Source organism: Sarcophilus harrisii, chromosome 5 (assembly GCF_902635505.1).
Source record: "Sarcophilus harrisii chromosome 5, mSarHar1.11, whole genome shotgun sequence".
Taxonomy (NCBI): domain Eukaryota; kingdom Metazoa; phylum Chordata; class Mammalia; order Dasyuromorphia; family Dasyuridae; genus Sarcophilus; species Sarcophilus harrisii.
The window spans coordinates 74,318,981-74,344,856 of record NC_045430.1 but is presented as its reverse complement, the minus strand read 5'-3'; the positions used below and the strand labels follow the sequence as shown (position 1 = coordinate 74,344,856).

The window sequence follows — 25,876 nt, the reverse complement described above, 5'->3', positions numbered from 1 at the left end:
TAGAAACCTAGCTTTGTGATCTTGGGCAAGTCACCTAACTTTTCCAAGCTTTCTATGCTTTTTTTTTTTTTAACCTGTAAAGCAAAGTGGTTGTACTAGTTCAGAGATGTCTCTCTATGTGCCTCTCTGTCTGTCTGTCTCTGTCTGTTTGTCTGTCTGTCTGTCTGTCTCTCTCTCTCTCTCTCACACACACACACACACACACACACACATGCGCGCGCGCGAACTCCCAAATACTCACAATTGCAGTTAAACCAGATTAAAATGTAATTGGGAAATATTTAGCAAAATAAATGAAAATACAATATTGCTAATATTCCATTTTAAACTGTCAATATGGGGGCTACAAGGATCCTCTTGTATAGATTGGTGGCCCTTTGTACTTGCTTTTGATATCATTGTACTAGATCAAAACTTCTTAAGCTGTAGGTTGTGACTTTGTGTGGGGGTCATATAACTGAGTGTGAGGGTTGTAAAAAATTTGACCACAGTAAAAGGTGTCAAATATTCTGCTAGGATTTCATTCTTTATGTCAAAAAAAAAAAACCCCAAGCACATCCATCTCATTAGTATGCAAATTTGCTTTCAATTAACAAAAGGGAAAAATTATATGTATAACAAAGAATAGTTTTAAAATGAATTTCTTTATGATTTATTATCAATAAATGTTTTATTTTATATCTATTATATGTTTGTGTATGCGTAATACACATATATTTATTATATTCAGAGTCATGTAAAAATTTCTCGATTGAAAAGGTTGTTAGTAGGAAAAAAAATACCTTTCAATGCACTCTAAACCTAAAGTCCTAGGACTCAATAACTGCTGAATTCACCTTTTAGTCTAAATCTATGATTATTCCAGATTGGCTCTAAATATCCAGGCTTACTAGTCCTTAGTGATCCTTTAAACAAAGGACTTCTGGGATATCTGTTTGATTTTGAGCCTACTAAAATTACCTGCATAGACTTTCCCAAATTTCATTTTTCCCTCAGTGGGTTCACTCAAACACTACCAAATGAGTAGGTGAAAGGGGGGATGTGCTTCTCCCCCCACCCTCTGTGATCTAGAAAATCCATGTAAAATTTTTTTGTCCATCCCTTCATACCAGAGAATTTTTCTTTTTTCTTTTATGGGATACTTACAGTACCTTATTATAAAATTTGGGTTATTATTATATAATACCATGCATATATGTTATTCATTTCTGAGTTGCCAAAATTTTGTTGTGTTGTCTGATGACTTCTGTGTGTTATTTGTGGCTTCTGCAAAATTCCCCTCAAATTTAATTTTTTTATGCCAACCCACAGTATATTGAAACCAAGATGGGGAAAGTCGAGATGTGGAAGTGATAACTGTATCTTTGACCCTACCTACAACTTTTCATAAATTCTCTATTAAAGTTGCTAAATCCATTGTACAATATCTCAGTGTTCCATGGGCACAATGTCATTTTAAAATTCCAGAGAAGACCTTTATGCTAAAGAGTCAAGACCATTGGAATGCCAATTTCAAATTTGATTTAAATAGATCTAAATTATGACTGACAAGTATTTCATCATTTGCAATCTGCTGCATCAGTGAGTCAAAAGTTACTTTAACCGGAGGCAGTTTTTAATTACAAGATAGCCTCACCTCTGGAGCTAGTGGAATGCAAGTGACAGAAAGTTAAGGGAAATTCTGGGGCACACGCTAACATATATCAGTTCCCACTCACTTTTGTTGCAATGTCGTCCGTGCCAGCCTTCCCTACACTGGCATTTATTGGGCTCCTGGCAGGTCCCATGTGCTCCACAACCAGGCTCACAGACAGCTAGAATCAGAGAATAGCACAAAGAAAGCTTTCTGAATGTTTGTTTTTGGTCTAAATTACACAGTTACTTTTCCTGCTGCTCTGTACAATGTGTTAGTTTTGGCCTAATCCCTCTCACTTGAGTGAGGAGAGGTGTTTTTTTCTTATGTCATTCTCTGGTAGAATTAGCACCCAGTCCTCTCAGTTCCCTAAGAGATTAAACTGTGCATGATGCCGTGTGGCCACAAAAGGTGACTCAGTGCCCAGTGCAGGACAGTGACACATGATTATCTTTTAGGAAGTTTATTATCTTTAGAAAGTTTTGTATGTACTTTCCCCCTTTCTCTCCCTTCCCTCTTTTGCTCTCTTCCTTCCCCCTCTCTCTCTCCATCCCCCCTTTCCTTCCTTATTCCATTGCCTCCTTCTCTCCTTTCCCTCCCTCTCTCCATTCCCCCTATGCCTTCCCTCCTTCCCTCTCTCCCTTCCCCCTCTTTCCCTTCCATCTCTGTCTTCCTTCCCTCCGTCTCTTCTTTGCCTCCTTCTCTCTGTTCCCTCCCTCTTTTTCTTTCCTCCCTTTTCTCTTCCCTCCCTTTCTCCCTTCCTTCCCTATTTTCCTTTTTTACCTTCTCTCCTCTCTCTTCCTCTACTCTTTTTTCTTTTCTCCTTTTCTTCTCTCTTCTTTTTTTCCTTTCTCTCCCCTTTGTCCTTCCTCCTTATCCCTTTTCTTTTTTTCTTCCCAATTCCCTTTCCTCTTTCTTCTCCTCTCCCCTGTTTTTCTTTTCTCTCCTCTCCTCTTCTTTATAAGCTTGGAATTTACCTAACTCTAAGAACCCACATAAATAAAACTGACACATTAGTGAAAACAAATTAAAATGCTATAAGTGTAGCAATAACATATAGCAAATACAAAAGTGATATTCCAAGAGACATCCTTAATTTACCCCTTTACCAAGTGGATTAAGTGTATCAGGTACTCACGTTTAGAACAGAGATCTCCTTGGTAGCCTTTGGAACATTTGCATTTATTTTTACCAATACATTTACCACCATTTCTACAGGTTTGCTGACATTTGCCTAAAAGAGAAAACCATATATTAAAAGGAATCTAGTATAGCTAGGCCTAGACTTTAGATCAGTTCTTGCCATGGGCATAACTCGCATGATCCTAGGCAAATCAATTAAAGTTGTGAACTGATCCAATCATTCTGGAGAGCAATTTGGAACTATGCCCAAAGGGCTGTCAAACTGTGCATACCCCTTTGATCCAGCAGTGTTACCACTGGGCTTGTAATCCAAAGAGATCATTAAAAAGGGAAAATGTTTGTGGCAGCCCTTTTTGCAGTGTCAAGGAACTGGAAACTAAATGAATGCCCATCAGTTGGAGAATGGCTTAATAAGTTAAGGCATATGAATGTTGTGGATTATTATTGTTCTATAAGGAATGATCAGCAGGATGATTGCAGAAAGGCCTGGAGAGACTTACATGAACTGATGCTAAGTAGAACCAGGAGATCATTGAACATGACAACAGCAAGATTATATGATGATCAATTCTGAGGGATGTGGCTCTTTTCAATAATGGATGATTCAGGCCAGTTCCAATAGACTTGTGATGGAGAGAACCATCTGTACCCAGAGACAGAACTATGGGGACTGAATGTGGATCGCAGCATAGTATTTTTGCCTTTTTTGTTGTTGTTTGCTGGCTTTCCTCCCCACTTTCTTCCTTTTTTGAGCTGATTTTTCTTGTGCAGTATAATAAATGTGGAAATTTGTATAGAAGAAATGCACATCCTTTAACCTGTATTGGATTATTTGCTATCTAGGGGACAGAAGTGAAAGGAAGGGAGGGAGAAAAATCTCAAACACAAGGTTTTGCAAGGATGAATGTTGAAAGCTATTTTTGCATGAAGTTTGAAAATAAAATAGAAAATTTATTAGAATAAAAATTCCCTGAGAACAGGACTTTCCTTACCCAGCTTATTTGTTGCTAGAGGTCTTTGTTGGTTTCTGCATTATGGTAATCATTGCTATTATTATTACTATAATTATGATTTCTTGTTCTTCCTTCATTTTTGAAGAGAATCACATGGTGTCAAAGTGATTTAAATGAGGTAGAGTTGCACAAAGTTGTCAGTGGCAAGATAAAAATCAAAAAGCTATAATTAAAAATAAAAGTAGTTTATGTCTATCAAAGTCTTGCAAACTGAATCAAAGAAGTTAGAAGTTGGAAGAGATCTCAGTGGACATACAGTCCATCCAGTATCGGAAAAAGAATCTTTTCTTTATAATAATAACCAATCTTTGTCTGGCCTTTGCTTAGGACAAAGAACCCAACACCTCTTAAGGTAGCCCATTTCCCTTTGGGAGAATTCTAATCATCAGGAAATATGTTTCTGACATGACACTTAAAATTTGCTTCTTTGCAATATCAAATCATTATTCTTAGTTTCATGTCTTAGAACAAGTCTTATCCCATTTCTATGAAAAAGCCTTTCCAGTACTTGAAGACAGTTTTTATGTTCCCCTTGAGCTTTCTCATCTCCAGAATAAACATTCACAGTTTTTTCAGTTGGCATAGACTCCACTCCAGTTGACGTATCTCCATTCTAGTTGCTCTCTGGTTTATAAATGTTCTTTCTAAACTGTGGTACTCAAAACTGAAGATAATACTCCAAATGTAGATTGACCAAGACTTAGTATTGTCACCTCCTTATACCTCTCTTAATGCAGCACAAAATTGCATTGGCTTTTTTGTCTGTTATATCACCCTACTAATTCTTATTGAGCTTGCAGTCCACTAAAACCCAAGATCTTTTTCATATAGACAATTTAACTATGTCATCACTTTTTTATACTTTTGAAATTGATTTCTTTTGGGGGGGAGAGGAGGGGCTTTTAAAGTAGATTTCTTGAACATAAGCATAAAAATATAAGTTTTTGTTCCTAATAAATTTAATAAACTCGTATCCCTTCATAAATTTCAAAGTGGAACTCACTTTAAATCTCTCTAGACCTTCTTTTCCTGGGCTGAAGCTGGCTCATTCACCTTGCCTGAATCCAGGCTGGCAATTTAGGATGTTTCCTCAAAAGGGATGGCTATGCTACTAACGCTCACTCTTAGGGCCAGGTTTTCCCCTATTAGATATAAATTCCTTGAGAACAGGACTTGCCTTATCCAACTTATCTCTTGTTAGAACTCTTTGTTGGTTTTTTGCTTTGTTGGTTTTTTGCATTATGGTTATCATTGCTATTATTATAACTACGATTTTTCATCTTCCTTCATTTTTGAAGACAACCAAAGATGACATAATGATTTTAAATGAAGCAGAGTTGCCCAGAGTTGTCAATGACAAGATAAAAATCAAAATGATTGGCAATTGCCCAATATACAGTAAATGACTTTGGCAACTTTAACATTTCATCAAGTTCTAGGTACTCCATACAACCTGTTTCAGGCACCTTTATGGCCATAAGAACAAAGTTGTTCTTATCTGCCCTTTCTGTTGGATCATATATTAGGATAGACATGCCCCTAACTCACTGATAGGTTTAAGGCCTACTACCAGTTATCTTTATTACTGTAATTATTAGTAATGATCATCATAAATCTCTCTGTCCTCTTTCTGTACAAATTCTATGTCAAAAATCACAAATAAATTTCACAATTTGATTTTTAAAATTATTTTGAGCTTAGCACTATTCTTAGCACATCATAAAAGGTTAGCAATTATCTTCACTTATTCAATCACATGCCACTACAGCCTTAATTCCAATGAACATCAAACAATTAATGATGAATTTTTTATTCTAGTCATCTCATTTTGGTTGTACTAAGAGAACGCACTTTTTACAAGATCCATGTAACCAATACTTTTTTTTCAAAGATGAAGGTTTTTTTTTAAGAAAATAAATATTTCAAATTTCCTAAATTTCAATGTATATCAAATTTTCTTAAAATAGGACACAATTATATTTGAAGAAATCTGTATAGTCCTCTGAATGATCCAGGTTTCTCATCACACATCTATCTTCTTTTTAAGCCAAACAGGTTTTTCTGGAATTCTCATAAATTGTAGCCTCATAGAACTTTGAATTGAGAAGATACTTTAGATATCATAATGATATGCTGATTTTTTTCCTCTCTGGAATTTACTTTAACCATTCTGTGGCAGAATTTTTCAAGAGAGAAGAGGGAGATTAAGCCCAGTATAGACCATTCAGATTGGATACCACATCAAGGAACTTGGAGGAAAAAATTTCAGAAGGATTTACCAATTATTAGCTTTTCATAGCTCAAGGCTTGAAATATATTATTTCCCCCCCACACACCTTTTTTTTTTTTGTTTAATATTCATTGAAAAAGCGTCTGGTATATACACAGAGAAGGAATGAAACTGTTGTTTCAAACAACTTCCCTCCTTTAGAAGCTTTTATTCTTCATCCCCCATTCTATTCTTCCTGGCTAGTTAATGTCTTGGGAAGATAGAATCACAAGTCTAAGGACCTATATATTTGCCTGAGGAAGGAAACACATTATAGCACCTAGGATTATGAACTTCTTCCTCCTCCCACTCTTCAAACTTTTGGACCTATTCAATAATTAATCAGATTGCTGGAACAACAACAAAAACCCTTTAATTGCCATTAGGGGCCCAATTTACTTTCAAACATCCTATTAAATAAGGTTCAATTAACCTGAGAAATTTCTAAAAGAGGAATTGCAACTATGTACCCTACAAACCTCCTTTATTCAACCACTAAGCCTGAAAGAGAGATTTTGCTAGCTTTGGGTAAAATTGAGAACCATTCTCTATGTACTTCTGGTATAACTGATACCTTTTAACTTCTATCTAAAGAATTATTAGCCTTGGTGATATATTAGATCAAAACTTCTTAAAACTGTGGGTTCTAACCTTATGTGGAATAGTGAAAAATGAAAGTGAGGATTGTGAAATTATGATTTATTATCAGTAAATGTTTGATTTGTGTCCCTTTTTATATACCTATATCCCTGGGGTCATGTAAAAATTTCATGGGTGAAAAGGAGTCATGAATGGAAAAAATTTAAGAAGCTCTGTATTAGACAATCCCCTAAACTATAAATTAAAACCCAGTCTATGCCAGGTAGTTTTATGTCTTTCACCATCCAATCTCACTCCTCAGCAAAATAAAAATAAATCAAACAAAAAACTTACCCTATCACCAACTATGTCATTATGAAGATAAATGATTTTCAGAAAGACAGTGGGAAGAAGTATAAAGTATAATGATTCTGGAGTCAAATATCTAAATTCAAATTCTAGCTCTTATGCTTGTATGGCCTTGTTCAAATCATTTAATCTGTCAATTTTCTCTTCTATAATATCACTAGTCTAATCTAGAAGTCCTTTCCAGCCCTACATCCTTTGAATATTGAAGTGAGAATTTCTCTTTACTTCCTAATAAATACTAGGTGACAGTGGATATAGTACCAGGTCTGGAGTCAGGGAGATTCATCATCCTGAGTTCAAATCCAACTTTAGATATTTAATAGCTATGTGACACTGGGCAAATCACTTAATCCTGCTTACCTCAGTTTCCTCATCTATAAAATAAGCTTGAGCTGGAGAAACTCCAGTATCTTTGCCAAGAAAACCCCAAATGAGGTCACAAAGAGTCAGACACAATTGAACAACAATAAATATTTTATCCTTTCAGCACATAAAACTGACTCAGGTATTTGACTCCAGAATTACCTGATTCTCCCAAAAAGAACACACCACCATTCCCTGAAGTATGGATGAAGAAATTATTCCTCAGGAAAATTTTATTTTAAAGTTCATGAACAATAAATGGGGAGGAATTTTGGTGTTTTTTATTTTTACACCTTCTTAGCTGATGAGCGCTAGTTCAGATTGAAGCCAGTCTAACTTCCAGAAATTCAGCAAAGTTAAAATACTCAGTATTCTACTAAGTGTTCTACCAAGATTTTAAATACAAATCTCTTGATTCTAGTTCTAATGGTCTATTTACTCTACTATATAAGGGTAATTTCCCTACCTCTACACTTTACCTCTTCTAATTGGCCTTGATGCTTTTAATCTTTGCACTTCCAGGCTTATATGAAAGGATGAACAAAAAGTGAAGCAGAGATGAAAGATATTCAATTGGCAAACTTATATATTGCCAGCCTTCATGATTCTCTACTCCTACCTTTCCACCTATGTTCCTTGTTTAGTCATTTCAGTTGCATTTGACTCTTTCTGTCCCCCATGTGGGGTTTTCTCCAGCAAAGATTCTGGAGTGGTTTGTCGTTTTCTTCAGCTCATTTGTGCAGGATCACACAGCTAGTAAGTGTCTGAGGTCAGATTTGAACTCAGGAAGATGAATTTTCCTTACTCCAGGCTTGCTACTCTATCCAATGTGTCACCTAGCTGTCCCTATCGATGTTCCTACCAGATGAAATGATCTCCCTTTTCCAAAAAGCTATTTTGTAATGGTAAAATAAATACAGATTAGGATTACAGGATCATAGCTCTAGAGCTGAAAAAGACCTCAGAAGACATGTAGGATCACCTTTCCTCATTTTGTAGATGAGGAAACTGAGAACTAGGAAAGATAAATGGTTTGTGCAAAGTAATTTCCATACGTGGAATTTGAATTGAGCTCTTCTAACATTTCTGGATGAGGATGAGACTATTAATACTATGCTAGCAGCAAACTTGATGACGAGAGCATTGGATTTGAAGTCATCCCTCTCTCTTGGTTAGAATTGTTTCTTCTATGTAACTTCAGACAATTGGGCTTCAATGTCCTTATCTGGTAAATTGAAAGGACTGGAAAATAATGTCCCTTCTAGTTCTAGATATTTTGATTCTCTTTTCAGCAAAGGAAGGAGGGAATAAGCACTTATATAGCACCTACTATGTTCCAGGTCCTGTAAAAAGTGTATTTATAAATATTATCTCATATGATACTCATAACAAACCCCTCATTTTATTGTTGAGGAAACTGAGGAAAATAGAGGTACTCAAGGTCACCCCTTGTGTATGTGTCTAAGGTCAGATTTGAACTTTGATTTTTCTGATTCCAGTTCCAATATCTATCCAATGCTGCTTCTGCCTCAGAAGGAAGGAGTAGGGGAGATTAGGAAGGAGTAGGAGTAGGTAGGAAGGTATTACTTGATAAGACAGTTCAAAAAACTTTTTTTTTCTAATTGAGTTTAAATAATTTGAATGGTTTTGTCCCTGGAGAATCATTCAAGTTTCTTGGGAAGTTTGCTAACTTAAAGTTACAATCCCAGTCACCTCCTTCTCCCTACCTAATCTATATCTTTGCTTTTGCTGATAGGCTGTTTCTAACTAGCTTTTTAGTTGTTAATATCTTTAAGCTTAATAGCAGAATCCAACCAGATTTAAATTTAGGAAGCCATTCTGCTTTATTAGACTCCAGATGAGAAGAGATTAAAACCAATATTAGGAATCTAAACTTTCCTATTGTATATATATTTTTTCCCTGCTTGGGGTAGAAAAGGAGATGGGGCCATGTGAATAACCCTTCCTAGCTCAGGCACAATTTCCACAATCTTTTCCTGTATCATAGGGCCTATTAAATTGTGATTTCCATGATTCATTTCATAAGGTGTATCCTTGAGCCTTCTTATTACATGCATAGAGATGTTTATTTCTTAGGACTTTCTGTATATACTTTCCTCTGGGGCCTGTAATGGAATTGATATTGCAACCAGGTGGTTCAGTAGATGGAGAATTAATTAGACCTGGAGTCATAAAGAGCTTCAGATACTTAAGACCTATATGATCCTGGAGAAGTGACTGCTGTGTGCCTTGATTTCCTCAATTGTTAAATACAGATAATTTTAGTATCTACCTGATAGGATTGTCACTAGGTTCAAAGGAGATATTTGCAAAGTACTTAGTACAGTGCCTCACACATAGTGATTGTTTGTTCCTTCCATAGAGAACATGAACACATAGATGTTATATACACTGGGGCTTTTTTCCTTTAACATTAGATTCCTTGTAAAAGTTTCCTCCTTTCCCTGTGGAGAATGAATTAGCATTCCGTGTGCAGAATCCTGAAGGAAAAAGCCATAAACCCCTCCCTTTCCTTCAAAGGCTTACTCTGAGAGAATAATACAAGACCCTTCTCTTGACATCAACTAGACAATTTGTGACAAAATCCCCTGGAAAGATTCATGACTACTGGCTGGTATCCTGTGTTAATTGTTTCTTGCTGCCTTTTGCTTTTATTTCTAGAACCAACCAAGAAAGTTCTTACCTCATTTCCTAATAAAAATTCCATAGGTAATTGTGCATCTGGATCCAAATGGCATCATAGCACCTAAGACCCTCCAACATCCCAACACCTCCCCCCCCCAGCCAGCTAACGCTGAATAAATCAGGAAACTCTCCAGTCTTATCCTCTCACTCTCCTCAATTAATAACTGTGATTAAATATCTCAGAACATAGATATTGAAGCAAAATGAGCAATAATGTTTCACTCCCCATCAAACCCTGAATCAACTATGCCACATGTCAGAGATGTATTTTTTCCTATAAAAAGGGAAGCTTTGGATATGCCATACCATCACTCCAATCTAGGGAAATGCCATGCTATTACCCAAATCTGGACCCAGATCTAAAGGTCTGCAGCATCTAACTCACATTTCCATCCAGCTGTAAATAATATTCTTTAATAAATTTCTTTTGGACACACAAGCCTTATGTGTAGCCTTCCTTTTCCCTTCTCTAGTGTTAATGCTAAGTTAACACATAATCATTCATTCAGAGAGACTCTTGCATCCAAAAGAAGAAATTGAAATGGGGTGGGAGAAATTGATGAAGACCCCATTCTCATTTGAAACTCCCAAAATTCAGAGGGCTTTTATTCTAATTGCTGTAATGAGTACCCCTAATTAATCTGTAACATACTCGCTTTGGTAGAAATAAGAATTTCTTTAGAAGATCCTAGAAGTGATCGGTTAGCAATATCTCTAAGACCCCATCTCATTCAAAATATGTGAGGACATATAAAATAAAGAGAAAATTCAACTCCTACATAAATTGAAATGGAGAGAGAAAACAAACACATGAGTAAGAAACTTAGAATCAATTGCCTACTCTGTCAATTCTAAATGTGACAAGAAGTGATGAGAGTTAAGTGGGACTATTAGAGCAAGCTTCATCAAAGAAGAATAATTAATGATATGAAACCACATCCTGACAATTAAAGATCCATGTCCTATGCAAACCATTGGTATAACATATTAGCGCTATTAAAGAAAAATAAAGGCTTCTTCCAAATCATTTCATCTTCTACTGCAAGTACAAAACAAATAAATTAGGGGTTGAAAGTTTAAAAAAAAAGGAAGTCAGTGTTTTTCAGGCTTTGAACTTTCTAGTGTCCCTGGCACTGTGACTGTACCAAGACACAATGGTATTTGCAATAGCTATAACACAGCTGGGACAAATAAGGACCTGCAAGTTTCCATTAACACATACACAGAAAAGGAGGGCAGGAAGGCATCTTCCTAGGCAGACACAGGAGCCAGGGGAGGAGGGAGAAACAATGCATTCTCTCTGCTCACTAGGCTATAGTTGTAGTCTATTTTCTGGACTCTGGATGCTCTATGAATATGAAATAATATAAGCTTCATTCACAGTGAACTGTGCTAGACACCTCTCTCCATAAAGATTAGCTACAAAGAAAAATGATTGTAATGATTTTTTTTCTACACTGAGATCAATGGGAGGGAGCCTTTGCCTAAGCTACATAGAATGTGGTTCTCTCTGCATTTAAATGAATTACTAATAAAAATTCAAAGAAAGAATGTGAGCTGTTTTAGCAACTAATTAAATTTGTCTGTGGCTAATATTCCAGGTAGAATTCTGTGATAATGAGGCTGCCAGGGTCAAGGGTTCCAGATCTCCATGGACAATGGGTTTCTGTCTGTTTTAATGGCCACAAACCACCCCTCTGTCCTGCACCATTTTTCTAAGAAATGCCCACTATTCATAAGGGATACTTGGTAGGAGAAAGAGGAGGAGGGAATCTGGGCAACACCCTACCATCTTGTTGTTTCACTTTGTACATAAAGATCAATAAATGAATTAGTTGCCCACTTAGAAACTACACACTAACTTCAAAAGGTCATAAGAATTCAATTGAACAAACATTTATAGGTTCCCTAGGACCATTAGTTGAGGGACCAGAGACCAAATTAAACATACCTCTCAATGCCTTTAAGCAATTAAATACCCAGGGTGTATTCAGAGTAAGAGAGAAGGGAGCCCCCACTAAAGAGGGACACTGTGTCCCACAAGGATGGTAGTTATGGGAGGAGGACAGATGCCAATGGGGAACAGCATGGGTGGCCACCTCCCCTCCCATTATTCTCAGAATACAACCAGGCTGGTGGTTTTGCATTCAGCAGAATGAGTGCTACGACCACAGGTCTCAAAGTCACTCAGGTCTCAAATTTACACAGAGAATGTTCCAAAAAACAGTACAGTTTTCAACTTTTCATAATTTAAAACTACATGAAGACTTCTGGTACACAAAAAGCTATCAAACTGTGCATATTCTGATCCAGCAGTGCTATTACTGGATCTGTATCCCAAAGAGATCAAAAAAGAGGAAAAAGGACGTGTATGCAAAAATGTTTGTAGCAGTTTTTTTGTGGTGACAAAGAATTGGAAATTGAATGGATCTCATCAATTGGGGAATGGCTGAATAAGCTATATATAGTATATGAATGTAATGGAATACTACTTCTCTATAAGAAATGACAAGGCTGGCTGATTTCAGAAAAGCCTGGAAAGACATGAATCGATACTTGGCGAGGTGAGCAGAACCAGAACACTGTATACAGTAACAGCAAGATTGTATGATAATCAGCTCTGATAGACTTAACTCTTGTCAGCAATATGGTGATCCAGGACTATTTCTTTAGATTTGGGATAGAAAATGTCATCCACATCCAGAGGAAAAACTATGAAGATTGAATAAGAATTAAAGCATACTATTTTCACTTTTTGGGGTTTTTTCTTTCTTGTGGTTTTTTCCCTTTTGTTTTTATTTTCTTTCACAGCATGACTAATAAAGAAAATTGTTTAAAATGACTGTATATATATAAAATCTATATCAGATTGTTTGCTGTCTTAGATGGAAGAGGAAAGAAAGGGAGGGAGAAAAAATTTGGAACTCAAAATCTTACAAAAGTGAATGTTGAAAACTATATATATAATTGGAGAAAATAAAATACTATTAAATGAAAAAAAATTTTTAAATGACTCTTGGGACAGTCTCTAGCACCTTATACAAAGAGCTAATATGATACAAATAGGAGGTTATCATTTACCTGTGGGGCAAGACAGTGGGCTAGTCTAGACCATTGAAATCAAATACCTTATGAATTGCCTAAGAAGGAATAAGGAATGAGAGGCAGGGACCCAACAAGCAAGTGGTTGGGGAGGAAGACTGCCCAATTTCTGGGTCATTTAAACTTTAGTATTCGGGCATACTGGGAGCTGAACACACATCAGCAAATTGTTTTTCACCAGGTAACAATGAATTGCATTGGTGAAGAGAGGTTACATTCCCAGAGTGAATTATACAAAAGAAATTGCAGGTCTGGACCAGAAAACAAACACATTTACTAAGATCCTCATATGTGCATACACTGCCCTATACACTGGGGACCCAAAATTATAACCATTGTTGGCCTCAAGATGATATTCTATTGGGGATATAATGGAAGCAAAATACAAAGTTGTCAGTGATAGGAGCAAAAGAAAGATTGCTAATGAGGAGAGTGAGAAAAGGTGGAGGGAATCAAGGAAGGATTCCACAAAGAAGGTGGAAGTTAGGCTTAAGAAAGAAAAGTTTTAATAAGGAATTTAACTTCAGTGAACAAGTAATCTGTTAAGTCAGCCTGGAATTTGGGTAAAAACATTCACACACTATGGTCTCTCTGTTCCCCAAATCATACAAAAGATCCTTTATCTAGATACCAAAACAAGGGAACAAGATGACTCCTGATTTTGTACAAGGCCTTCATTTGGGTAAGGATTTTTTTGATTTAAGACAGTCTAATGACTGCTTCACTATGGATTGCCTTTTAAATTTGTTTTTAGGTTAATGTTGATAAATACTTTTTTTGTTTGAACCCAGTTCAGGCTTTTCTGATTCCCAGCAGCAGAAAGTGATCTCTTGTTTCTCAGAATTCTTATAATTATCTGTAACCTGAGCTTCTCAGAGCACTGCCCATTTCTGAACACCTGGGAGAGGTTTTTTGAGCATGCCCTATTCACCTAACATGGAGCCATTTTTCCTTTATCTCATGGGTGGTGGTAGCCCCCTTTGACTGGCTGCAGTGTCATTAAAACTAATTGAGCTATGGACCCTTTCCCTCTCTTCATGTTTCTCTCTCTCCCCCCCCCCCCCCAACTCTCTGCTGTACTTAGCATGGACACCATGAATTGAAACAATGAGAGTGGATGAATTTAGATCCTCTTCTCCCTCTCTTTTCTCTTGGCTAGGGAGAAATGAGTCTCGGAGTGTTTTTTCAGTTCTCTATTTTTGCCTTTAGTTTCAGATACTAACTGGAGGTGATCCCTGCAGCTTTCTGGAAGCCAGGACAAATCAGCATGCCTGTAACCTGAATCTGAGGAGCATTTTGGACTTGGAACTGGGAATGTGCTTTATAGGAATTTGAGCTATGAAGCTCATCCCCTCCCCCTCCCTAGAGATGGAGGTGTGTGTGTGTGTGTGTGTGTGTAAGTAAGTTTATGCATTTATAATTGTACCTTTTACATATTTCTATATTCCCATGTAAATTTTTTTATTTTTTAAATATTTTTAAAAAATTTTAAAAATATTTTTACTGTTTATTATTTTCTTTGTCCATTTTCCACAAAGCATGGTAGATGGCTAGATTTCTCAAAAAATATCTGAGTATGAGTTCTATCCCTAGCATCTACCACTTGCATCTATATGGAACTTCTCTAAGTCTGTTTCTTCATAAAGAATAAATGAGGATAATACTTGTACTACCTATAGGTATTAAGTACCTGTGTGTATACACACACACACACACACACACACACACACATATATAAAATATAAAACAAGGAGGCTAATATCTGAAGTATCTACCTTCTAGGGTTGTTGTGATACACACATACATATAGACATACATGCATATATACACACACACATATATATATGTATATATAATTTTAAATTTCATAAAGTGCTTCACACAGGATTATTTCATTTATCATCCATGTTAGATATATTTTATTTCATTCATAAATGTTTACAGGTATATTTACTCACATGTGGGTATATATCTATTTGTGTGTATAGACAGAAAGATGATAGTTAAATATACATATATGTAACAGAGAGGTAGTGAACATGTGCAGTGTGCTCTTCTGAGGCAATTCCCATGTGAAAGAATCTGAGTAACCTGCTTCTGAAAAGGTGTGATAACAAGTCCTGGCTGGGGAGGGTAGGGGGAGAAGCTACTTCCTGATTTGCAGCATGCACATTCATCCTATAACTGGTTTGGTTCACTACGTGGTGAACTAGAGTCTTTTTAATGAGACCAAGTTCATTCAAAAATACTAACTAGCCAAAACAAGTCTCGTACTCTGTCTCTTCCTCTCCCTGGAAAAAAGGATGAACCACTAAGAGCTTTGTTTTGAAGAATGTGTTCAATGTACCGGTAATAAGTGATTATCACAATTTTTTTTAAAGAGGTACTGTCCAGCAAGAAGTTCCATATTTGCTGGATTTTGGCCTGAAGAACCAAAACAATGAATTGTTTTGGCACAAAGCCAAGAATTAGTCCATTCTGTCCAGCTCCCAAGTAAAGGTTATTAGAGATGGCTATGACTTTACAAGCCTTAAAAGGTCAGCAGAGAAAGCCACCAGAAGTCCAGGAGCTAGATCCATGTTGGGATTTGTAGAAGCTTTGGCTTCTACAAAGTAAGGAATGAAGTCCCAAGACATCAGTTTGACTCAGGCCAAAGGTAGCAGAGATGCATAGTCATCAATCTACTGGCCCTGCTTTTTTCAAAAGTAAACATGGTGGGACAAATACTGTATGCAGAATGCAATAGAAACTGCATTATGTCTGAAACTACTCTCCCCCAGAGACTGAGGTGATGTAGAGAAGAGTATCCCTTTGAGTGAGAAAACATTTTAAAATTTCTATTCTTATGCAAATTAAGACAACTCTGAAATACTACTACACACCTGTTAGATTGGCTAGAATGACAGGGAAAGATAATGCAGAATGTTGGCGGGGATGTGGGAAAACAGGGACACTAATACATTGCTGGTGGAATTGTGAATACATCCAACCATTCTGGAGAGCAATTTGGAACTATGCCCAAAAAGTTATCAAACTGGGCATACCTTTTGATCCAGCAGTGTTACTACTGGGCTTATATTCCAAAGAGATTTTAAAGAAGGGAAGGGGACCTGTCTGTGCCAAAATGTTTGTGTCAGCCCTTTCTGTAGTGGCCAGAAACTGGAAACTGAGTGGATGCCCATCAATTGGAGAATGGCTGAATAAATTGTGGTATATGAATATTATGGAATATTATTGTTTGGTAAGAAATGACCAACAGGGTGATTTCAGAAAGGCCTGGAAAGACTTACATGAACTGATGCCGAGTGAAATGAGCAGGACCAATAGATCATTTTATATACTTCAACAACAATACTATATGATGATCAATTCTGACGGTCGTGGCCATCTCCAGCAATGAGATGAACCAAATCAGTTCCAATGGAGCAATAATGAATTGAACCAGCTACACCTAGTGAAAGAACTCTGGGAGATGACTAAGAACCATTACATAGAATTCCCAATCCCTCTATTTTTGTCCACCTGCATTTTTTATTTTCTTCACAGGCTAATTGTACAATATTTCAGAGTCCGATTCTTTTTGTACAACAAAATAATGATTTGGAAGTGTATACTTATTTTGTATTTAATTTATACTTTAACATATTTAACATGTATGGTCAACCTACCATCTAGGGGAGGTGGTGGGGAGAAGGAGGGGAAAAATTGGATCAAAAGGTTTGGCATTTGTCAGTGCTATATAATTACTCATGCATATAACTTGTAAATAAAAAGCTATAATAATAAAAAAAATTTTCTATTCTTGCAATATCTCTGCAACAAATATCCAAACAAACCAATCAATATACATTTATTAAATGTCACTATGTGTTGGGACAGCTAGGTGATACCCCTCACAGAGGGACCTGGGCTCTCTTCTTGGACAAGTGGCAGAGTGGATACTGGGATTGGAATCAGCAAAACTCATGAGTTCAAATCTGATCTCAGATACTTCCTAGGTGTGTGACTCTATGCAATTCATTTAATCCTATTTGTCTCAGTTCCTCATCTGCAAAATAAGGTGGAGAAAGAAATGGAAAATCACTACAATATCTTTGCCAAGAAAACCCCAAATGGGGTTGTGAGGCATCAGGTATGACTGAAAAACAACTGAACAACAGCAGCTTTCTGACTCCATGCCCTATCCACTCTGCCACTCGATTTGTCCAGGGAAAGGGATGCCCTGGCCAATAGGCACTAGTGATGGGAATTAGCAGTCACATAACTCAGAAGAGAAGGTAGCAATAAGAGCCCCAGCAGGAGTGGAGTGGCAGTGTTAGGGGTCCCAGTGGCAGAGGAATGGGCAGAGAGAAATCTAATCTGGCAGGAATATATAGTATGTGAGGGGAAATAAATGAGATAAATTTAGAAAGATAAATTGGACTCAGACTGTTTGATACCTTGAAGGCCATGCTAAGGCATTTTTATTTTATTCTCTAGGATAGTGGGGACTGTACAACCCTAGGAGAGGTATGACCCTAAGAGATATGTGCAACTAGATAGTATATTGAAAATATAGACTACTACTCTCTGTGCATGTCTCCAAAACAACCACACCATCTCCTTCACCAGTTTTTGTTCATTTTTTCTGGCTTTGTCCCTTTCACTACTGGTGTCATGAAGCCTCAATGGGCATTGACCCCTTGGATCAATTATAGCATAATTATGACCAAGGTAACTGAGACATCCTGGAAGGCTGAAGTCCTCACTCCTCTCCTATCACTTCTAATTTCTGATCCCTCAGATTACTTTAAGGTTGCAGCAACATCCCTCAGTGGCAGGCCCAGGGTTTCAGAGCAATAGCTAGTGATTTTAAGCTCCCTTGAGATTAGTGCCTGGCTTATTTCACTGTTGTATCCCCAGGACCTAGGACAGTACCTTGTCTTAGATCTTCATGATTTCATCTATATGGGTACATGTATAATCTACACAGGTTATAATCTCTGTATCCCTTAGTAGGAAGTCTTTGTGGTATTATCATAGCCTAAAACATCCATCTCCATAGGGTCAGTTTCCTTCAGATAGTCCTCTGACAAACTATCCATCACAATAGGCCTTTAAAGGATGGCTTTCTCTTGGTAGGAATAACTAGTTTGGGTTCATTGAAATAGCAGTCAGGAACTAGGAGTCATCCCCATGCTACTATGTTCAGTCTTTTTCAGTCATGTTCAAGTATTCATGACTCCATTTGAGTATCTTAGGTATCTTAGCAAAAATACTGGAGTGGTTTACCTTTTCTTTTCTAACTCATTTTACAGATGAGAAAAGTGAGGTAAACAGACCCAGGATCACACAGTTAATAGGTATTTAAGATCAGATTTGAACTTACCAAGATAAGTTTTCCCAACTCCAGGTCTAGAACTCTATCCACTGTACCATTTAGCTGCACATGCAACTACTATAAGGAAGAATCTATATAAAATGCTAGGGTGGGACTTTGTACAAAACAGACAATAAATATTTTTAGAATTAAATGTAAAGTCATTCCCATGGACCCTTCCAAGCCTGAAATTCTATGGTTGTATAGAATAACAAAATACAGAGAATCAAGTACTCACTTATTTCACATTGGTCTCCCTCTAGTCCTGGTGGACAAATACACTTTCCTAAGTAAAAGCAAGTTCCTCCATTGAAGCAGGTTGTAGAACAATTAGCTAAAGGATAATAAGAAAGTACTTTATTAGACAATGAGCTTAGACCAATGACCTCAAACTCAAATTAGAAACTGATCCCTGCTACCCATATATTGATTTAGAAAACCACAAATCAACATCATCTATGTTGTGTTTTTATTTATTTTGTTCAACATTTTCTAATTACATTTCCATCTGATTCAGGTGCACAATTAAGGCCCTCTAGTTTGACATTTGTCTTAAATTTAGGATAAATATGATTTTAAAAGTAATCATTCTTTCACTTTGCTTTGTGCTTTTCTGAACAGCTGAAATTTGCTCACCATTTTAGAATAGAAACACTTTTTTGGTCAATATTGATATTAGCAATTGTATCAATTAAAAGAATTTCTTCAATTTGGTGTTTAAGAGCCACTGACAGAATATTTGTTGTCAGAGAGTGTTACAGGAGAATGTAAGCAAAAGATTGAGAATCAAGAACGTGACATTAAATTGCTAATAGTTTATTAATTACCAAAGTGATCCTTGACATGTCATTTATCTACTCTAGGTCTGTTTTCTCATCTATAAAAATAAAGCAGTGGGAATCAGAAGACCTGAGTTCAAATTGTGGCACTACCTGTGTAGTATAGACATACAATATAATACACATACTGATGCGGGAAAGATTCCAATCTTTGATTCCCAACCCCCATAGCTAATGTAAATTACCCTTTGACTCACAAATCCTGGACCCTTTGAATTCCAATAGAAGATCCGGACTTGTCCCAGCCCCACCCAGATCTGAGCCAACTTTGGGGCTACACCCTTGAGCTAAGTCTCCGATTTAAAAGGGCCACACTGGGAACCCCTCTTTGCAGAGATTCCAAACATGGTGGCCATGTGAGGACCCTCTGTCCACTGGACCCTCTGTCCAGTGCCCTCCTTATCTCTACCTTCACCTATCTCCTACTTCTAAACTCAGTAATAAACCTTTTTTATTAATCTAGCTCTCTGGGCCAATAAATGCTTTTATTGGGAATTCCACGCCACTACTAGACCTCATATACCGCCGTATCCTTGCGCCGAATCTAAGAGGGTTGCAGGGGAACTCTGTTTGACTCCCTGTACCCCAAACCTGCCACTAGACCTTAACTAAATCCTAATTTCATTTAGGTACCCCAAATGTAGACCTCAACATGTGGTCTACACCTCAACATTTGGTTCCTGACCTCAACAATACTACCGGAGTGACACTGGGCAAGTAATTGTATCTCTCTTGGTTGCTTATTTATAAAACGAAAGAAGTGGATATTATGTAAAAAGTCAATTACTAGGTATAAAACTAACTGAAAAAATGTGACCATGCTTAAGGGATCCCTTTATGAAGTGTGAATGAGTTTCTTGCATGAATTAGAAAGAGAGCAATGACATTAGTCAAAGAATGTCTAGTCACGCTCCCAAGTCACTCTTAAAAGGTAGTGGAACAATGTTTGATGAAGACTGTTTTAGTAAATACAGGAGATCGCATTTCCTAATGATTTGCATAGATTCTGGGAGCTTACATAAAGCTAAATTGGATTGAGAGGATTTATGAAGTTGGGAGCTCAAAAGTATGGGAAAAGGAAGCAAGGGGTCAGACCTTGGAGAATGGAGGTTTAGTAATTCTGTATTTTCTTTCTATTTTGAAGTCTTTCCCTTTCAGATGTAGGGACAATCTGTTTACTTTTCTTTGTTACAAATGTTTACTTTGTTTTCATAAACTGTGTGAACTATAAACACTTGCCAGTCTAGGCACACTTATTGGGAATATGGTTAGAAGGTAACAATTAAAGGGAAACATCCTCAGGGAAAAGATGTTTTACCACAGTCCCCTGTGTGACTGGGGGCTCAGAGCTAAGAACAAAACAAAACAAAACAAATACTCATTCCTCTGAAGTTTTAGATTTTTTAGGCATAATTTCCCCTAGTAGAGAAAGAATGTTTATACTGAGGAAAACCATTTAGGCAATGTGTTAATAATAATAAGATAAAATGAAACCATGTATAAAATGCAATTAGTATAGTGAGAATCAGTACCAATCCAATACTGTCTTTGAATATTAACTCTATTGAGCTGCCATGTGAATGCCTCCATTTTGTTGTTTTTCACTTATTCATCCATGGGAAACTAGATTATATAAACCAACTATTGTTTGATACAGGAAGGTAGATGTAATTAATCAACACTTTTTTTTATTTTATGAATAAAGGACACCAAAACCTACTGGAGCAAAACTTACTCTTTCCCCTTTTCAATTTGGAAAACCACAAAACTTTCCTACAATTAGAAATTAGATTCTTTAATTTTGCATTCTGGTTAATTGTTTTTGTGATAATTAATTGTTAGGGGAGAATATAAAAACCTGCTTTACTCTGTATTCAGGGTTTTTGGATTAACTAAGCAATCCACTGATACATTCTTTTGAATGCCTAGCTAATAAATCATTTATGCTTGAATTGTTTCATTAGTTATTATTAATTGCCTTTTATAATAAGAGGATAGGTGTGAATAAGAATAGCTAAATTACTCTGTTCATCACAGCATCCTAATGTTGCTATATACTCTGATCTTCTAACTAGATTAACCCTGAGGTCCCATTCTATCTCTAAAGCTATGTTCCTTTTGGGGGGGAGGGGAGAAATCAAAATTTCTGCCAGTAAAAGTAAATATTATAGCAAAATGGGTCCTAATATGAGGAGAAATTGAAGCATATAATTTTATTTTAAAATTTTTTCTAATTTATTTTATTATTACTTATTTTTTTAATATGAAGTTTTTACAGAAGATACATGTAATATCATGTATTAAACTTCTTGAATGACAAGTTTGATATGGTGTGGAAGAAGATCAAGACATGAATGAGAAATTAGGTATGCTAAGGTAAGGTTAATATGACTGAGTTAAAAGAAACATATGGTGGAGGACCTAAAAATGTGTCAGGAGGAAGTAGGCTGTTTGTGTGGTTTAGGAGACATAGTGCCATCAATTTGAACTTGGATCAAGGGGAGTTTTTAAGGAGGGACAAATCATGATGAAAGTATTAGAAGATAACAAGGAAAGAGAGGAGATAGAGGAAAAAGGAGAAGAAGAAAGAGGAGAAGGAAGAGAAGAAAAAAAGGAGAAGGAAAAGGAATAAGAGAATAGAAGGAGTTACATTTTGAGTTAATCTAAAAGAGTTCAATTTAAGTAAAGCTCTCTCTTCTATGTCTGGCATTCAAAGCCTCCATAACATGACACCATCTCACTTTTCCAGCCTTATTTCATAGTACACATTCTGGATACTACCCAAACTAGTTTACTCTCTATCCCCATACATGCCCTGTGTTTTCCTATCCCTGTCACTTTGCTTATTCTGGTCCCTATATCTTGAATTCTCTGTCTACCTTCTTTTTGCCTGTTAAATTTTACCCATTTTTAAAAGCACAAATCAAATGCCACATTCTTGAGGAAACCATGTCTAACTCCCCCATTAATAATAAATTTTTCTCTCAGATTTCATGACACTTTGTTTATGCCTTATTAATGCAGCTATTATACAGTTTTGGATGTTATAATTATGTGTTGGTCTGTTTCTTCTCTAGGACCTAACATGATATTCTTCATATAGTAGGTGCTTAATGTATACTGAAATGAAATAAAATATGAAATTCCTGGGAAGGTAAAGTTGATTCTATCTAGTCTACTATGCCATGAAAATGCTTGTTTTATTTCTTAAGTTCAGAAAAAATAAAATTTTTTTAAAAATCATAAAAAACAAACTAGAGATTTATCTAAGATGAGATCATCAGAGGATTTACCCAAGTTGAGATTGAGAATTTATGAGAAGACATTGATTCATCATACAGAAGCCAGAATGATAGATTTGAGTGTGAGGTCCAGGGATTGAATCCCACCTCTTCCCCTGATTCCCAGACCCTTTAGGACTTTTCACCAGTCATGGAACTATTGGCCTTTACTTTCCTTATCCGTAAAATGAGGAGATACTAGATCACCTCTAAGATCCCTTTCAGCTCAAAATCTGTGATCCTTTGAAAGAATTGATTTTATTAGAGAGAGAGGGAGAGGTTAATGGCTAGATAGCTAGCCATTATCAGGCTTTGAAGCCAGAAAGCCCTGAGTTCAAGTCTCACGACAAATACATACTGGCTATATGATGATCCTGGGTCTTCTCACTGTCTCAAATAATTCTCTGATACTATAATTTGCAGAGAATGTGATGAATGCTCTCTATTACTAGAAGGACTTTCCTCATCTGGACATTTCCTATACTAATAAAATCCCCAGTCCATGTCCTATTCTTATAGAGGGAGAAGTAGTGAAATTCAAAGCAGATTGGAGAGTGTATTGGAGCCAGTTCATACTTCTTTAGAGAACTGATTATTAAATTTTCAGTGTGAACTTTTCCAAATAAAAAGTCAGAAAAAAAGAAAAAGTAAAAAAAAATCAGCAAATGCTACAAATTAGGGCTTGATTTATTGTTTTGTTGGTTGTCTAGACCTAAGAAAGTGATAGAAAAAGACAATGTTGCAGAGTAAATTTTAAAATTATGATTTGCATTTTCAGAGACCTTCTAATTAAACATTAATAAGTACACCACTGGAGCAGACAGAAGGAAAAACACAGGAAAGGACACTAGATTCTTCATTTGGAAATGAACAGAATATCTATCAGCCAGCATGATGTAGAAGCTGGATGTGATAATGTGGTAATGTGCTGACTTTTACTCATCACCCTGGCAAGGGATCATCCTAGGTCAAGTGCTTCATCTTTCCCTCCCCCTTATTTTGTTGCTCAATATGCCAGAGGAAGGAAAAAAAATGAAAAAAGATCTAAAAACAAGCAATTTGGTTATTTATTAATAGCTCTAATGGCTTTGGGCATAACTAGGTGGAGCTGTGGATAAAGAACCCATCTTGGAATAAGGAGAACCTGAATTCAAATCTGGCCTCATACATTTAACTAGCTGTGTAACCCTAGGCAAGTCTAGTCTGTAAAATGACCTGGAGAAGGAAATAGCACATCATTTTTGGCATCGTTGAGAAAATCCATTTAAAAGGCAGTTATGTGGTACAGTGAATAGAGCAATGGCCATGGGCTTAGGAGGAGCTCAGTTCAAATTTGGGCTAAGGCACTTAACACTTACAAGCTGTGGCAAGTCACTTCATCCTGATGTGTGTGTGTGTGTGTGTGTGTGTATGTGGTTCTGTGTGTGTGTGTGTGTGTGTGTGTATGTGTATGTGAGAGAGAGAGAGAAAGGGAGGGGGGGGAGTTGGAACTCAATGAAATGAATTCTAATTTTTTTCTTGACATGTAAGTTGGGAGGAGGAATTAAATATTATTTGAAGGAAAAAAGATATTCAAAGACATTGTTTTTTTAAAAAAATCAAATAGTGTCACAACTGAACAACAAAAGTACAGTATTTTGAAGTGTGAAAAGTACTTTATACTTATGTAATTCTTACAATAGTCCCATGAAGCAGGATTTGGTTCTGAGGGGCAAAAGTGGAAACACTTAGTGAAAATTGAAGAGAAACAATTTTAAACTTTAGGATAGGAAAAACTTCCTAAAAAAATCAGATCTGTAATTGGGATAGATTACCTCAGAAAGTAATGTTTCTCCAACTCCTTTTTTTCATCCTCCCCTTCATCTTGGGTCACTTGTCATATAACATACATTTCCTTTACAGGTCTAGATCAGAGATTCTTAAACTTTTTTCATCACTTATATACCTTTTTCACCTGAGATATTTTTATGTGACACTGGGTATATAGGTATATAAAATAGGTATACAAAACAAATATTTACTGATAATAAATCATAATTTTGCAACTGTCACATTCAGTTATGATTGCTAATCACAGTTTAAGAAAATGAGGTCTAGATGACAATTGAGATGTTTTTCAACTCTAATGTTCTATGACTTTGTGACTTCATTTCACAAAACCATTAGACCTCCATTTAATTGATTATGCACATTAGCACTTTTATAAGATCTTTAAATCCCTAAATAAAGCTCCTAGTCTTTTGGGGAAAAAGATCCTTTATAATTCGTAGGTAGAAAAACTAAAAGAGAAACAAAGTGACTTTCATTAAGGATGAGAGTTAGCTAAATGATTAACTTCTGTACTCCTAAAGCAGAGGCACTTAACTAATGGTCCTTGAACTAGGTTTTAAAGTATTTTGATAACTGGATTTCAAGGTAATTGGTTTTCTTTCTAACCTCGTTTATTTTATTTTATACATTTAAAAACATTACTCTGAAAAGAAATTCATAGCCTTTTCTAGACTGCCTAAGGGAGTACAGAATACACAAAAGTGGGCAAGAATTTCTGTTCTAAAGAGATATTTCCTTTTTTTATTGACTTTTTTTTTTGTTAGTTCACCTTGATTTCTCAATATATTACTTTCTCCCTCTCTCATAGATCCAACCCTAATAATAAATATTTTTTTTAAAGGGTGAGAGGAACAGTTCAGCAAAACTACTAGCATAATAATCAAGTCTAACATCTGGCACACTGTGTTAGAGCTAGCTTGTACCAGTTTAGTCTGTTAACTGTCCCCCTCCCCCTTGAAAATTTAATCTGCTGAGCTGGTACAAGATAGCTCTAGTTAACAAACATCATAAATCAGCTTGATTGTTTTGTTGATTATCTAGATAAAGTGATGGAGATAGTGATGAAGTATATATTGTTTTTCTGGTCCTGCTTGCTTTACTTTGCATCACATCATATAAAGCTTTCTCATACTTTTCTGTTTTTTTTTAATTACTCAATTGATGATTTGGTTATTTTTAACAAGATTTTCTTCTAAAATTTTAAATTTTCTCACTTCCTTCTATCCTTTTTCCTATCTACTAAAGAGGCAAGCAACATGGTATTTATTTCTCATGACTCAAAAACTAGAGTTATTTATTAACATTTCTTCAAATATGTATAAAGTACTAACACCATGCCAAGTCTGAAATGAAATAACTTTTCAGAAACTGCTTTTTTCCCCTTTCTGAA

The 25,876-nt window shown here is 36.2% G+C and overlaps 1 protein-coding gene across 1 annotated transcript in view; it reads right to left on the bottom strand.

The window, feature by feature from the left end:
• Positions 1-25,876, bottom strand: part of WIF1 (WNT inhibitory factor 1) — a 106,313-nt gene that overhangs the window by 5,696 nt on the left and 74,741 nt on the right. The window contains exons 8-10 of the mRNA XM_031940883.1: positions 18,775-18,870; positions 2,772-2,867; positions 1,719-1,814 (exon numbers count right to left, since the gene is read on the bottom strand). Coding sequence (XP_031796743.1) covers positions 1,719-1,814; positions 2,772-2,867; positions 18,775-18,870 — 288 coding nt within the window. The remainder of the gene's footprint in view (positions 1-1,718; positions 1,815-2,771; positions 2,868-18,774; positions 18,871-25,876) is intronic.